The following is a 14,074-nucleotide window of genomic DNA, read 5'->3' on the forward strand; positions in this document are numbered from 1 at the left end:
AAAAGTAAGTAAACAGAAAATAATATGTAGAAAAAATGAAAGGATATGGAGTAAATGTACATGGGACAAAATCGCACACAATACATTGAAAATTATCAATGAACAGGGCTTTTATTCCTGTTCTTCATCTTGACAGTTGATGTAGGGTCTTCAACAATGAACGAATCATTCATACCCTACAACAGGGTCAAGACGGCCCCTAGCGTCGACTTAAGCGGTACTATTGATGTAAATGTTTTAGTGACATATGAGGAAAATTTATCAATAAAATGATTTAAATAAAATAAGAATTCATTTAAATCTTACTTATTTTACAGATCATACTAATGGGTCTTTAGTTTCATATCTATTTGTGAAACAGGAAAATGAACCTAAAAAAAACTTTTTGACAGATAAGATTAAAAAAATGACATATTTATTTACAGGATTTGTTGCTCATTTAAAAATGAAGAACAGCAATTAAGAATTGTTTTCAAGTTACTTGGTCTGTTATTGTACTTTATTGATGCTATTCTGAACAATTAACAAACTTCTTTTCAGGTGCATTTCCTGTCAACCAACTATAATCCAACAGGTGAAGGCTCAACCTTTAGAAGACTGAAAAATGGCACTAGGATTGAAATAAACAGATCACCCCCTGTTGAAGGTTATCACAATTACATGGGAGGTGTAGACAGAAACAATCAGCTCCGTGCTAAAACACCTGTAGGCAGACCAGCAAAGAAATGGTGGAAATATTTGTTTTTTTACATTATTAACTTATGCATTACTAATGCGTTCACTGTTATGAATGAATCTGTTGGTTATCAACCAAGGAAGAAGCGCTATTCCTTGTTGGATTTTCGCATCGACATTGCCAAGCAACTGATTGGGAATTTCACCAAAAGGAACAGGAGAATCGTTAATCAACAACCTAACAATAACCATGTGAGTGTTCGTTTGAACAGGACAAAAAGAAGATGCAAATGGTGCACCAAGCAGGGAGAAAAGAAACGAAAAGAAACTGTATATGGCTGCTCGAACTGTAACATTCATTTATGCAGAGAATCCTGCTTTGAACACTATCATCAGCAACATGGACTGCCATTTTCCATTTGACTTTGAACAGTAAAATATTGGATTAAAAAACAAATTTATATTGAATTCATTTATTCTATTGTGCTATTTCATGGCAGTCAAATTTAATTGGTGGAGTAAGCCAGAGTGCCAAAAGAGAACCACCAGAAATACTGACAATCCTAGTCAATTAAGATTGGAGTCGAGCGTACCTGCCTCCTGCCTGATTTAAACTCACAACCTCAGTGTTGATAAGCTAGTGTTACAGATGTTCAACTACTTAGACCACTAAGCCACTGTTGCCCTTTTTTTTGTAGAAGCTTATTTTTTAAAGACATCATTTGGTTGCAAGAAGTAAAGTTTTTCCAGTAAATGAAATGATACATTTTTTTAAAAATGGTTTTTTTATGGACTGTTGTTCAATTTGCATATTATAAAGAAAATTTCCTATGGTTGCTCTGGATGGAAACTGTTGCTATGGAAACTGTTGCTATGGAAACTGTTGCTATGGAAACTGTTGCTATGGAAACATATGATAAAACATCCCTTTATGTTTCCTATTCACATAATATAAGAGTCAACAAACATGAAATTTTCTAATTTTTTTTTTAATTTCATCACAATTTACTTTGTTGGTAGGGAAATAAATCTGTTGCTATGGAAAAAAATTGGGACGTTTTCACATAAAAAAAGGGTTAACACTCAGCTTATTCATAGACAGTCAAACATATCATGGTTTCCATAAGATGTAACTGCTGTTACAAGTGGCTACCCTAATTTTAGCGTATTTTCGTATTTATATCTATAAAATTGTTACCATGGCAACAAAATATATGAAAAAAAATTACCAGAAAATAAATTTCTTACTTTGATATATAACTGACCAAAATTATATATATTTAACTGGTCTATTAAAGGCACAGTCAATATTTCATTAAAGTAAGCTTATTTTCAACATTTTATTGAAAAATCCTATGCGAAACAGGTGTGTAAAAAAAAAAATTTTCATGGAGGAAAGGGTTAAAAATATCATAAAAATGTTTTGTTTTTTTGAAGAAAACAAATCTCTGTTCTTTAGATTAAATTTTGAAACACTCGGACTGTAGTGTATTCTTTGTCTAGATTGTATGATCTAACGTATTCGTCAAATTCAGATTTAAAGAGAATGAATACATTAGTAGATTTGGTGCGAAGCTTTAGATGGAATGGCGGACAAGTTTATTATTTTCACTGAACACTTTTTTACCTCTGCACTGAAGAGTTCGAAATAGACCAAAGGGAGATCATTCGTTTAGTAAGGAATATTGCACAATGATAATATTTTAGAAATTAATTTCACACATTCCAGGTGGATTCCCCATATTTTTTTTTGGATTTTTGATAAAAAGAAGACTAAAATTGATTGTTCTTGTGTTTCCTTTTAATAAATGCAGCCTCATAAGTTCACAGCACTACACCAAATATTGTATTTTTTTCAAAAATCCCAACTTTCTCCCCTGTTACCATGGTTACCAACCAATATATATATATCGGTTGGTATTTTTTTTCTAACTTGGCTATTAGGATTTTCATTTAAGCCCATTTTCAGAGAGATCAGTGACTATGTGTGCCAAAAAAGTTTTAAGTGGTTACAGAGGATGGGTGATTAAAATCACGTTCTTTTGTTAAGGAAATATTAAGCTTCCCAATGATCAAAATTAGTGTTTGTCAAACTGCTATATATCCAATGAAATTTTTCCAATAAAGTGTGTGGTTCAAGTTTTTTGAAATTTTTATATTTTTTTTCAAAGGGTCAAAGTAAATATTTTGTCAAAATTTTATGAAAATTAAACGAGCCAAATTATTTTTTATGGAACGCCACAGCTGTCTTTACTCTCATGTGGTACTCTGATATTTCGTTATGTTGTTTTATTATTACTTGATGATATTTTGTCTTTACATGATATGGTTTTGACATTACGTAATGATGTTTTGATATAACTCAATATGGAATAGTCATTACTTAATGATATTTCGATTTTACGTGATATGGTTTTTTCATTACTTAATATGGTTTTGTCATAACTCGATGTGATTTCATCATTATTTAATGTGGTTGTGTCATTAAACAATGTAGTTTTAACATTACTTGATGTGTATGTGGCTTAACGTTAATTAAGTATTTGTTTCACTACATGATGTGGTTTTGTTATTTCATAATGATGATTTGCTAATTCTTCATATGCCTTTAAAATTACATAATGATAATTCAAAATTTGACGATTTTACACAACATGGTGTGTTTGTTCCTGTTTTTGATGTGATCCTGTGGTTACCACATTACTTGATGAGGTAAAGCCACGTGACCATTATGGAAAAAAATACTTCTTTTTTTAGACCGATTTCCATATGTCGTTTGTTTAATGTGCTTCGGATGAGTGTCGCTATCCATTGAGTTAAAGTTCAAATCAAAGTTCGAGTTGTTGTTCAGAGTTATTTGGTATGAAAAAGGGGAACGGCAGACAAAAATTAGGAAAAAAAGTACAAGAAAGATATCAATATTTCGGACATAAGGGGGATATCCCCAAACCACTTGTTCCTGTCGTTTTTTCCCTTAGTTCTCAAATGGAAGCAGTATTACAATAAATTCGTGAAGAATTCCACGGAACCCTGTGTCTCGCCTGAGATTGCTGCTCACATTGTAAAAGTGTAATGTTGACTGTAAAACGCCCATTTATCGGTAATAATACAAAATTTAAAAAAAATGTTTTCTGTACATGCTTTATCTCGATATAGAAGATTAACTCCTGAGTCCTATACAAGTTTTATAACAATTCATGGAGGTTTACAAATTTATCATGACAAAATAGTTTAATTTGGTAATAAAAATAAGAAGATGTGTTATGATTACCAACGAGACAACTCTCCACCACATACCAAATGATGTAGCAGTTAACAACTATATGTCACTGTATGGTCTTCAACAATGAGCAAAAACCCATACCGCATAGTAAGCTATAACAGGTCCAGAAATGACAAATGTAAAAACAATTCAAACGAGTAACCTAACGATCTAAATGACGAAGACACCGACAACGGAATATATGTTTGTTGTGTTTAACTTCCGCGACATTAATATCGCAGGCTGGACACACATCAAATGATTTGTACTTTATTGTCAACAAATGAGACACTTTAAATCAACTCACACTAAAGTTACAAGGAAATGGGGGGATCGGACTAAGCGACAAAGCATCACTTCTATAAAATAAGAATTCTCCGTTTTTTTTAGCGTGTATTATCATTTGAACATATACGAATATCAATCTTTTAATAGATATTTTTATAAATTCCATTCTCTGATATACCTCGCACAAAATTTAAAAAAAAAACAGAACTTTTTGGAATGTCTGTTTCACATGTGACGAAGGATATGTTCCAGTTGTCTTAACCACAACCCCGTCCTCTTTTCCTCGAATGTGACGTACCGAATTAGACCAAATCACTGGGTTTGTACTTTCACGAATAACACGACGGGTGCCACACGCTGAGCAGGATCTGCTTACTCTTCTGGAGCACCCGAGATCACCCCAGGATTTTGATTGATTTATATTGCCCAGTCATACCGATCTATAGTTTTAAGCTAATTGCATCTGATTTTTACAGTTTATTCTTGTGTTGTGCTGTTTCACTATTCACCCATGGTAGGGTTAGGGTTTAGCGCTCACAGACATGTTTAACTGCCACGTGCACATTCTTTATGTGCCTGTCCAAAGTCAGGAGCCTGTAATTCAATGGTTGTCGTTGTTTCATGTGTGTCATATTTGTTTTTCGTAAGTTGTTTAATTATTAGTTACGGGTGCCTATAATTGCTCAAATCCACTACATTAAAACTCTGGTGGATAGTTGTCTCATTTGCAATCACACCACATCTAACTTTATTTCGTTTTTTATGTGGTGTTTTGTATACTGTAACATTGTTTATTTTTTGTACGCATACCCCTTATCCTTTTTTCGTAAGCCCGAGCAAAAACCCTTGATCCGCGATAGAAATTTAAATACGAACTCATATTAGATAACTCCAATTTCAACTCGAAATCTTTATCTAAATGAGACTCAAATTCGAAGTCTAACTCGAACTCTACCTCAAAAAGTAACTCAAACCCGAAGTTCATCTCGAAACTCAATGCTAACCCAAACTTTAGTTATAATTATGAATCGAAGACTAACTCGAAGTTTAATTCGAACAGTAACCCGAACTTTAGTTTGAACTTTAATTTGAAATCTAACTCGATGGATTGCCACACTCATCCTAGGCAAATAAAACATGGAAATCGGTTTTAAAAATAGAACTAGTTTTTCCCAAATAGTCACGTGGTTTTACCTCATCAAGTAATGTGATAACCACATCAAAGAATGACAGGACCACATCAAATACTGGAACGAACACATCATGTAGTGTAAAATCGTCAAATTTTGAAACATCATTATGTAATTTTAAAGCCATATAAGGAATTGGCAAATCATCATTACGAAATAACAAAACCACATCATGTAATAAAACAACTACATTACGTTAAGCCACATCCACATCAAGTAATGTTAAAACCCCATTGCCTAATAACATAACCACATTAAATAATGATGAAACCACATCGAGTAATGACAAAACTATATCAAGTCCATACGAAACCATATCATGTAATATCGAAATATCATTAAGTAATGACTATTCCATATTTAGTAATATCAGAACATCATTACGTAATGTCAAAACCATATTATGTAAAGACAAAATATCATCAAGTAATAATAATAATACATAATGTAATATCAGAGTACCACATGAGACAGCTGTGGCGTTCCATAAATTTTAGTCAAGGTGTATACCACCTTAAATAAAAAACAAAGTTTAACTTGGTCGTCGTATATACTCGGGGGAGTATGAATTAATATTAAGTCTGATAGTTTCTAATTTAATTTATTTTTTTTAATTTCAGAATGCAGAGCAGGCTGGAGGCCGATGCGTTCTGAACAGAACAAATTTTGTTATTATTTTTCTGCGGATAGTAAAACCCAAAGTGAGGCCAGGGTGAGTATATGTGAATTAAAGTGAACATTGTGACAAGTTATATTTTCAGTTCAATTTGATCTGATTTTTTCAGTTCAATTTGATCTGATTAAAATTCTTATAAAAAATAAATCAGATTTATAAGATGTTCTCGCCAGAAAGTAATTTTCTCATCTGATAGTGTCACCATTTCCTACCAGAAATACATGTCGTGAAAACGTAAAATATATCCACATCCAGGCATCCTTGCAAAAGACTATTTACGGCTTTGAAGTTGTTACATTGAATTTCATTGAAATCATATACGTTAGGGCTAATAGGAGCATATTAAATCCACTGAGAAATGTTCCTATACGTCAGTGCTAACAGGAGCATATCAAATCCACTGAAAAATTATTCTATTACATACCATACGAAAAAGCAAATAGAACATTGTCATAAAGAAAGGAAAATTAACAAAAGGAAAAGAAAAATAGTCTCCAAGTAATTAATTGATAGTGACAAGTTCTACTTATATCCAGGTTAAATCTGTTAAAAACACACGGATCTCTTTTGATGTATTTAGACATATGGTATAAATTCAGATGGATAATTTGTATAATGTTTTGAAAAAATTTACTAAAAACATATCAAACTTTAAATTAAAACACCTTCGTATTCTTTTTAACAAATACAGACGATTCACTACTAATAAGCGAAATAAATGTGCAAACAAATCATTCATCTCATGAAGATTAGGGCCTCATTTTGGTCCCCAATATCAAGTTCATTATTTCATTAAGAGATGTGATATAAAAGTGAAATAGAACAATGTTGTCTATTGAAACGTTGACATTTATAGCCAAAAGAGGCCAAAAAAGAGAGATTTGGGTGAAACTTCATTGTTAAAATCGTACGGATTTCAACCAAATTTGGGCATAGGAAAGATAAGTGCAGGCTTCCTCACACCAAATATTCAAGTTAAATATGTTATTTGTTATAAAATCAAATCATTACAAGATCTTTGTCAACGGATGCTATGTATTTTTCCAGTACTGAAACCAGTGGAAATTGGCCTGGTTTTTTAATAAGTGGAAAATTGATGTCAATTCTAATGTGACATCATAAAAATAACGCTGATGCATACATTCAATAAAATACATTTTTTCAAGCTTGACATTGTTTTGATTATGATGTGGTTTAAAATGATAATAGCTATTAAATTCATATTTGAAATTTTAGCTGAAATAAGGGTCATATTTGGTACTTATCAAAACACCTCTTTAACGTTCTTATTAAGACCGGAACAGTCTTCGCGCTCAACCATAGGCTCACCAGCCGAGGCTTGTAAAAATGCTATCAGGCCTGTAAAAATCATCTCTACAGGCCAATAGAATCTCATTCTTCGCGCTCAACCACAAGCTCACCTGCCGAAGCCTGTAAAAATGCTGTCAGGCGTTAAAAATCATCTCTACAGGCCAATAGATATTAGAATCTCAGTCTTCGCGCTCAACCACAGGCCCACCAGCCGAGGCTTATAAAAAAAGCTGTCAGGCCTGTTAAAATAATCTCTACAGGCCAATAGATGATGATGATGGATGACTGTTTAATGTCCAGCGGCAAATTATTATGCATATTCAGGACGAGAACATATTAATGAAATATGAAATTAGGCCCTGCTTTGTACTAGACCGACACGCTGAGCCGGATTTTTAACGTGCTAGTTCACAAGGTAACAGTCCGCAGGAAGACATGTCACCTTAACCGGACACATTATTCTGACTCCGAGCTAACCAGTCTTTGCTCTTACTCCTTAATGATGTGTGCCTAGTGGAGAAGCAGCATATACCAATTTTAAAGTCTTTGGTTTGACCCGGCCGGGGTCAGGCCAATAGAATCTAACTAAATATTTTGTAAAATTTAGTTTCGGGCCTGTATTTCTGATTTATATTTTATGAGAAATCGCCGTTTAAAGACAGATTTACTATACATTTCTGCACGAAAAAGTCATATGACTTCTGGTAATTGGGGATTTGAATGCTCGAATTGCAAATCATCATGATTTTATACCAGACTCAAGCTAGCGACCAATTCTAGCGACCACTAAAGAACACAATGAGAATCAACTTGTCTAAGAATCATTATGTGGTATATGAGAAAACCACAAAACCACATTATGAAACAACGTTCTGTTAAAAGGAAAATCTATCTACCAGTACGGTATATACTGTTTTTTAACGTTTAAATTACCAGAGATGTCCATCATATTAAGGGAGAAGGGACACTACAATACAAATGACGTCTGTAGCTGAATGCACTAACTAGTTTGGTTGCTATATGTGTGCATCAATATCAATGAGTAAAATACAACGTGCCAGAAAATCGTAAAAGTCAAAACAATTTAATACATCAGAAAAACAAAGGATATGGGGTATCCCTCCATGACACAAAATCAGTAAATTCACAGCGAAAAACACACAAAAAGCAAAGGAACATTCTTTGTTAACGAACTATTTTTATTCCCCAACATTCGAACACATACTATATGTTATCGTATATGTATTTAGCTAAATAAAGGTGCGCCCCTCTCCGGAGTTTATTCTATCGGGAGAGGGACTAGTTGGGGAATAAGGTAATCCATATTTTGACGTCTTCTTTACGTTTTCTCTGTTTTCCAAACTCTAAACCGAGATCGCAAAGATAAATCAAATATTGTAAAACAAAATATTAAAAACGGAGCATAAATCCCCAAAGCACATAATGGCTATACAATAGTACTTTGCGGTTCAGAAATGAGAATAAAAAGCTAAAGAGTTGAATTTGAATAATTAAAAAAACAAGAGTGTTTGTTTATGATGATTTGCTCGCACAATCATTTTCAATATTCAGTTAACCGTAAATAAGCTAACTTGTGTACCTAGTTTCAAGTTGATCTGACTACAACGTCATCTTAGACTAGATTCAACACTAACGTCATTCTAATGCAGTATGAATGGACGTACAAACGGACCAACGGACAAACAAAAAGAACGAACGAACGAACGAACACAAAAACCAGATAATATTATGAGTTTTACTGTCGTAGGCGGGGCATAGAATATCTATTTAATGTGAGTTGACTTAAACTTGTTCCTTTGTACAATGTATCAGCTTTCAAAACAAAAAAAACGAAATAAGAAAAATATTATGTGCGAAAGATTATCTATATACTGGCTTTCCATACACTCGGCATCCTCAAATATCCTTTATTTTCTAGAAAAGGAACTTTTAATGTCTATTCCCTATACTGAAAAGGAAAACATACAGAAGAACAAACTGTAGGAGTACATTTCATGACCACAAACAATATTTTCAATTGAAAGTATACATGCACTATTTTGTACGGCATGCATCCTTACTTAAAAAAAATGTAAAGATTTTTTTGTTTAAAAAAAACCGTACACTTTGAATGTCAACTTTAACCCCTTCAATTCCAAGAAGGTTCTAACCCCTACAAAATCATTTCAGTGGGTCCTGCTTTAATGCATTACCTTTCATTTGAGCCATGTCCGGTGTCGAAATTTGTCGTACGGAGCTGGCGAGACTTGCCAAAAGAATGTACGGTGGACACGTAAAAAAAAATAATACCAAGTTTGAACCCCTTCAATTCCCAGAAGGTTCTAATTCCCAAAATATCATTCCAGTGGGTCCTGCTCTGATGCATTACCTTTCATTTGAGCCATGTCCGGTGTCAAACTTTGCCGTACGGAGCTGGCGAGACTTGCAGAAAGAATGTACGGTGAACACGTAAAAAAAAAAAAAATACCAAGTTTGAACCCCTTCAATTCCCAGAAGGTTCTGATTCCCAAAAAAACAATACAGTGGTCCTGCTTTGATGCATTACCATTCATTTGAGCCATGTCTTGTGTCGAACTTTGCCGTACGGAGCTAACGAGACTTGCCGAAAGAATGTACGATGGACACGTAAAAAAAAAATAATACCAAGTTTGAACCCCTTCAATTCCCAGAAAGTTCTAACCCCCAAAAAATCATTTCAGTGGGTCCTGCTCTGATGCATTACCTTTCCTTTGAGCCATGTCCAGTGTCGAATTTTGCAGTACGGAGCTGGCGAAACTTGCCGAAATAATGTACGGTGGACACGTAAAAAAAAAAAATACCAAGTTTGAACCCTTTCAATTCCCAGAAGGTTCTGACCCCCAAAAAACCAATACAGTGGTCCTGCTTTGATGCATTACCTTTCATTTGAGCCATGTCCTATGTCGAACTTTGCCGTACGGAGCTGGCGAGACTTGCCGAAAGAATGTACGGTGGACACGTAAAAAAAAACAAAAAAATACCAAGTTTAAACCCCTTCAATTCCAAGAAGGTTCTAATCCCCAAAAAATCATTTCAGTGGGTCCTGCTTTGATGCATTACCTTTCATTTGAGCCATGTCCTATGTCGAACTTTGCCTTACGGAGCTGGCGAGACTTGCAGAAAGAATGTACGGTGGACACGTAAAAAAAAAATAATACCAAGTTTGAACCCCTTCAATTCCCAGAAGGTTCTGATTCCCAAAAAACAATACAGTGGTCCTGCTTTGATGCATTACCATTCATTTGAGCCATGTCTTGTGTCGAGCTTTGCCGTACGGAGCTAACAAGACTTGCCGAAAGAATTTACGGTGGACACGTAAAAAAAAAAAAATACCAAGTTTGAACCCTTTCAATTCCCAGAAGGTTCTAACCCCCAAAAAATCATTTCAGTGGGTCCTGCTCTGATGCATTACCTTTCCTTTGAGCCATGTCCAGTGTCGAATTTTGCAGTACGGAGCTGGCGAGTCTTGCCGAAATAATGTACGGTGGAAACGTAAAAAAATATAATACCAAGTTTGAACCCCTTCAATTCCCAGAAGGTTCTGACCCCCAAAAAAACAATACAGTGGTCTTGCTTTGATGGATTACCTTTCATTTGAGCCATGTCCGGTGTTAAACTTTGCCGTACGGAGCTGGCGAGACTTGCCGAAAGAATGTACGGTGGACACGTAAAAAAAAATAATACCAAGTATGAACCCCTTCAATTCCCAGAAGGTTCTAACCCCCACAAAATCATTTCAGTGGGTCCTGCTTTGATGCATTACCTTTCATTTGAGCCATGTCTGGTGTCGAATTTTGCCTTACGGAGCTGGCGAGACTTGCCGTAAGAATGTACGGTGGACACGTAAAAAAACAAATAATACCAAGTTTGAACCCCTTCAATTCCCAGAAGGTTCAAACCCCTAAAAAATCATTCCAGTGGTTCCTGCTCTGATGCATTACCTTTCATTTGAGCCATGTCCGGTGTTGAACTTTGTCGTACGGAGCTGGCGAGACTTGCCGAAAGAATGAACGGTGGACACGTAAAAAAAAATAATACCAAGTTTGAACCCTTTCAATTCCCAGAAGGTTCTAACCCCCAAAAAAAATAATTTCAGTGAGTCCTGCTCTGATGGATTACCTTTCATTTTAGCCATGTCCGATGTTAACCTTTGCCGTACGGAGCTGGCGAGACTTGCCGAAAGAATGTACGGTGGACACGTAAAAAAAAATAATACCAAATTTGAACCCCTTCAATTCCCAGAAGGTTCTAACCCCCACAAAATCATTTCAGTGGGTCCTGCTTTGATGCATTACCTTTCATTTGAGCCATGTCTGGTGTCGAACTTTGCCGTACGGAGCTGGCGAGACTTGCCGTAAGAATGTACGGTGGACACGTAAAAAAACAAATAATACCAAGTTTGAACCCCTTCAATTCCCAGAAGGTTCCAACCCCTAAAAAATCATTCCAGTGGTTCCTGCTCTGATGCATTACCTTTCATTTGAGCCATGTCCGGTGTTGAACTTTGTCGTACGGAGCTGGCGAGACTTGCCGAAAGAATGTACGGTGGACACGTAAAAAAAAATAATACCAAGTTTGAACCCCTTCAATTCCCAGAAGGTTCTAACCCCCACAAAATCATTTCAGTGGGTCCTGCTTTGATGCATTACCTTTCATTTGAGCCATGTCTGGTGTCGAACTTTGCCGTACGGAGCTGGCGAGACTTGCCGTAAGAATGTACGGTGGACACGTAAAAAAACAAATAATACCAAGTTTGAACCCCTTCAATTCCCAGAAGGTTCAAACCCCTAAAAAATCATTCCAGTGGTTCCTGCTCTGATGCATTACCTTTCATTTGAGTCATGTCCGGTGTCGAACTTTGCCGTATGGAGCTGGCGAGACTTGCCGAAAGAATGTACGGTGGACACGTAAAAAAAATAATACCAAGTTTGAACCCCTTCAATTTGCAGAAGGTTCTAACCCCTAAAAAATCATTCCAGTGGGTCCTGCTTTGATGCATTCCCTTTCATTTGCGTCATGTCCGGGGTCGAACTTTGCCGTACGGAGCTGGCGAGACTTGCCGAAAGAATGTACGATGGACACGTAAAAAAAAATAATACTAAGTTTGAACCCCTTCGATTCCAAGAAGGTTCTAACCCCAAAAAAATCATTTCAGTGAATACCTGGGTAGGAAAGTGCAGCTGAAGACTTCACTGGTCATCAAAAGTCTAAGGTACGTGTGGTGGCAGCTATCGCTTTACTCCCACTTCCCTACGGCAAAGTTCTTGACCACAGTGGTTAGATTGAAAGCTATTACCCATATCTTCAACTGGTATGAATACCTGGGTGGGAAAGTGCACCTGAAGACTTCACTGGTCATCCAAAGTCCAAGGTACCTATCAGTAATTGGTAGGGGCTCATTTTTCTGTCTGTCTATACAGTTCCCTTCGGCAAAGCTTTTACCCACACCTAGTGGGATTGAAAGCTTGTCCCAGACCCTTTTATTCATGAAAATACCCGGGTGGGAAAGTGCATCGGAAGCTGACAACCACATACCCAATTTCGAATTTTTGTCCATTTCGTGTGGTGGCAGCTGTCGCTTTACTCCAACTTCCCTACGGCAAAGTTCTTGACCACAGGTGGTTAGATTGAAAGCTATTACCAATATCTTCAACTGGTATGAATACCTGGGTTGGAAAGTGCACCTGAAGACTTCACTGGTCATCCAAAGTCTAAGGTACCTATCAGTAATGGGTAGGGGCTCATTTTTCAGTCTTTCTATACAGTTCCCTACGGCAAAGCTTTTACCCACACCTAGTGGAATTGAAAGCTTGTCCCAGACCCTTTTATTCATGAAAATGCCCGGGTGGGAAAGTGCACCGGAAGCTGGTTTAGCCGTTATGTAATATTATAGCCTTTAATCAATTTATCTATATTATATGTACGATGTAGTTTTTGTTTCACGTTAAAAATCTTAGTTTAGAAGGGGCCTCGGTGGCCGAGTGGTCTAAGTAGTTACTACTGTAATCACAAGCCAGTCAACACTGAGGTTGTGAGTTCGAACCCCGCTCATGAGGGTGCACTCGACTCCAATCTTAATTGACTATGATTGTCAGTTTTCCTATCGAAGGTCGGTTGTTTTCACCGGGCACTCCGGCATCCTCCACCAATAAAAACTGGCCGCCACGAAATAGCCCAAAAGCGGTGCTTAAAAGTGGCGTTAAAACATCAAAAATCAAATCAATCAAATCTTAGTTTAGCAAACAAATAACATTCCAGATACTACAGTAAAACTATTCTGAGATCGAAAAGGTCTTATCATCTATGCAGCTCTACAGATATTGGCGATGAATTTCACTACATAATGTCGTGCAATTTTGTTAACATAGAAAGAGAAAAATATTTACCACATTATTGTAAAAGAATTGCAAGCATTATTAAATTTAATAATGTATTCTCATCTGAAAATGTTGCTGAACTAGACAAATTGTGTAGATTTATACGATACATATCAGTGAAAGTCTGTCCTCCTGGTTAGAGGAACTGTATTACTATTATATTGTTATTTATTTTTCACAAATGCGAAACAAAATATGTTTGATATATGAACTGTTATTTTCTCTGTAGCTATGTACTAGTTTATGAGAATAAAAT

General features: G+C 35.9%; 1 protein-coding gene across 1 annotated transcript in view; it reads left to right on the forward strand.

Moving 5' to 3' along the window:
* The window catches only part of LOC127721349 (lithostathine-2-like), a 178,872-nt gene that overhangs the window by 76,586 nt on the left and 88,212 nt on the right, over nt 1-14,074 (forward strand). Inside the window, exon 4 of the mRNA XM_052228098.1 lies at nt 6,036-6,127. Within this exon, the coding sequence (XP_052084058.1) occupies nt 6,036-6,127 (92 nt within the window). The remainder of the gene's footprint in view (nt 1-6,035; nt 6,128-14,074) is intronic.

Source organism: Mytilus californianus, unplaced genomic scaffold, assembly GCF_021869535.1.
Source record: "Mytilus californianus isolate M0D057914Y unplaced genomic scaffold, xbMytCali1.0.p SCAF_12, whole genome shotgun sequence".
Classification (NCBI taxonomy): domain Eukaryota; kingdom Metazoa; phylum Mollusca; class Bivalvia; order Mytilida; family Mytilidae; genus Mytilus; species Mytilus californianus.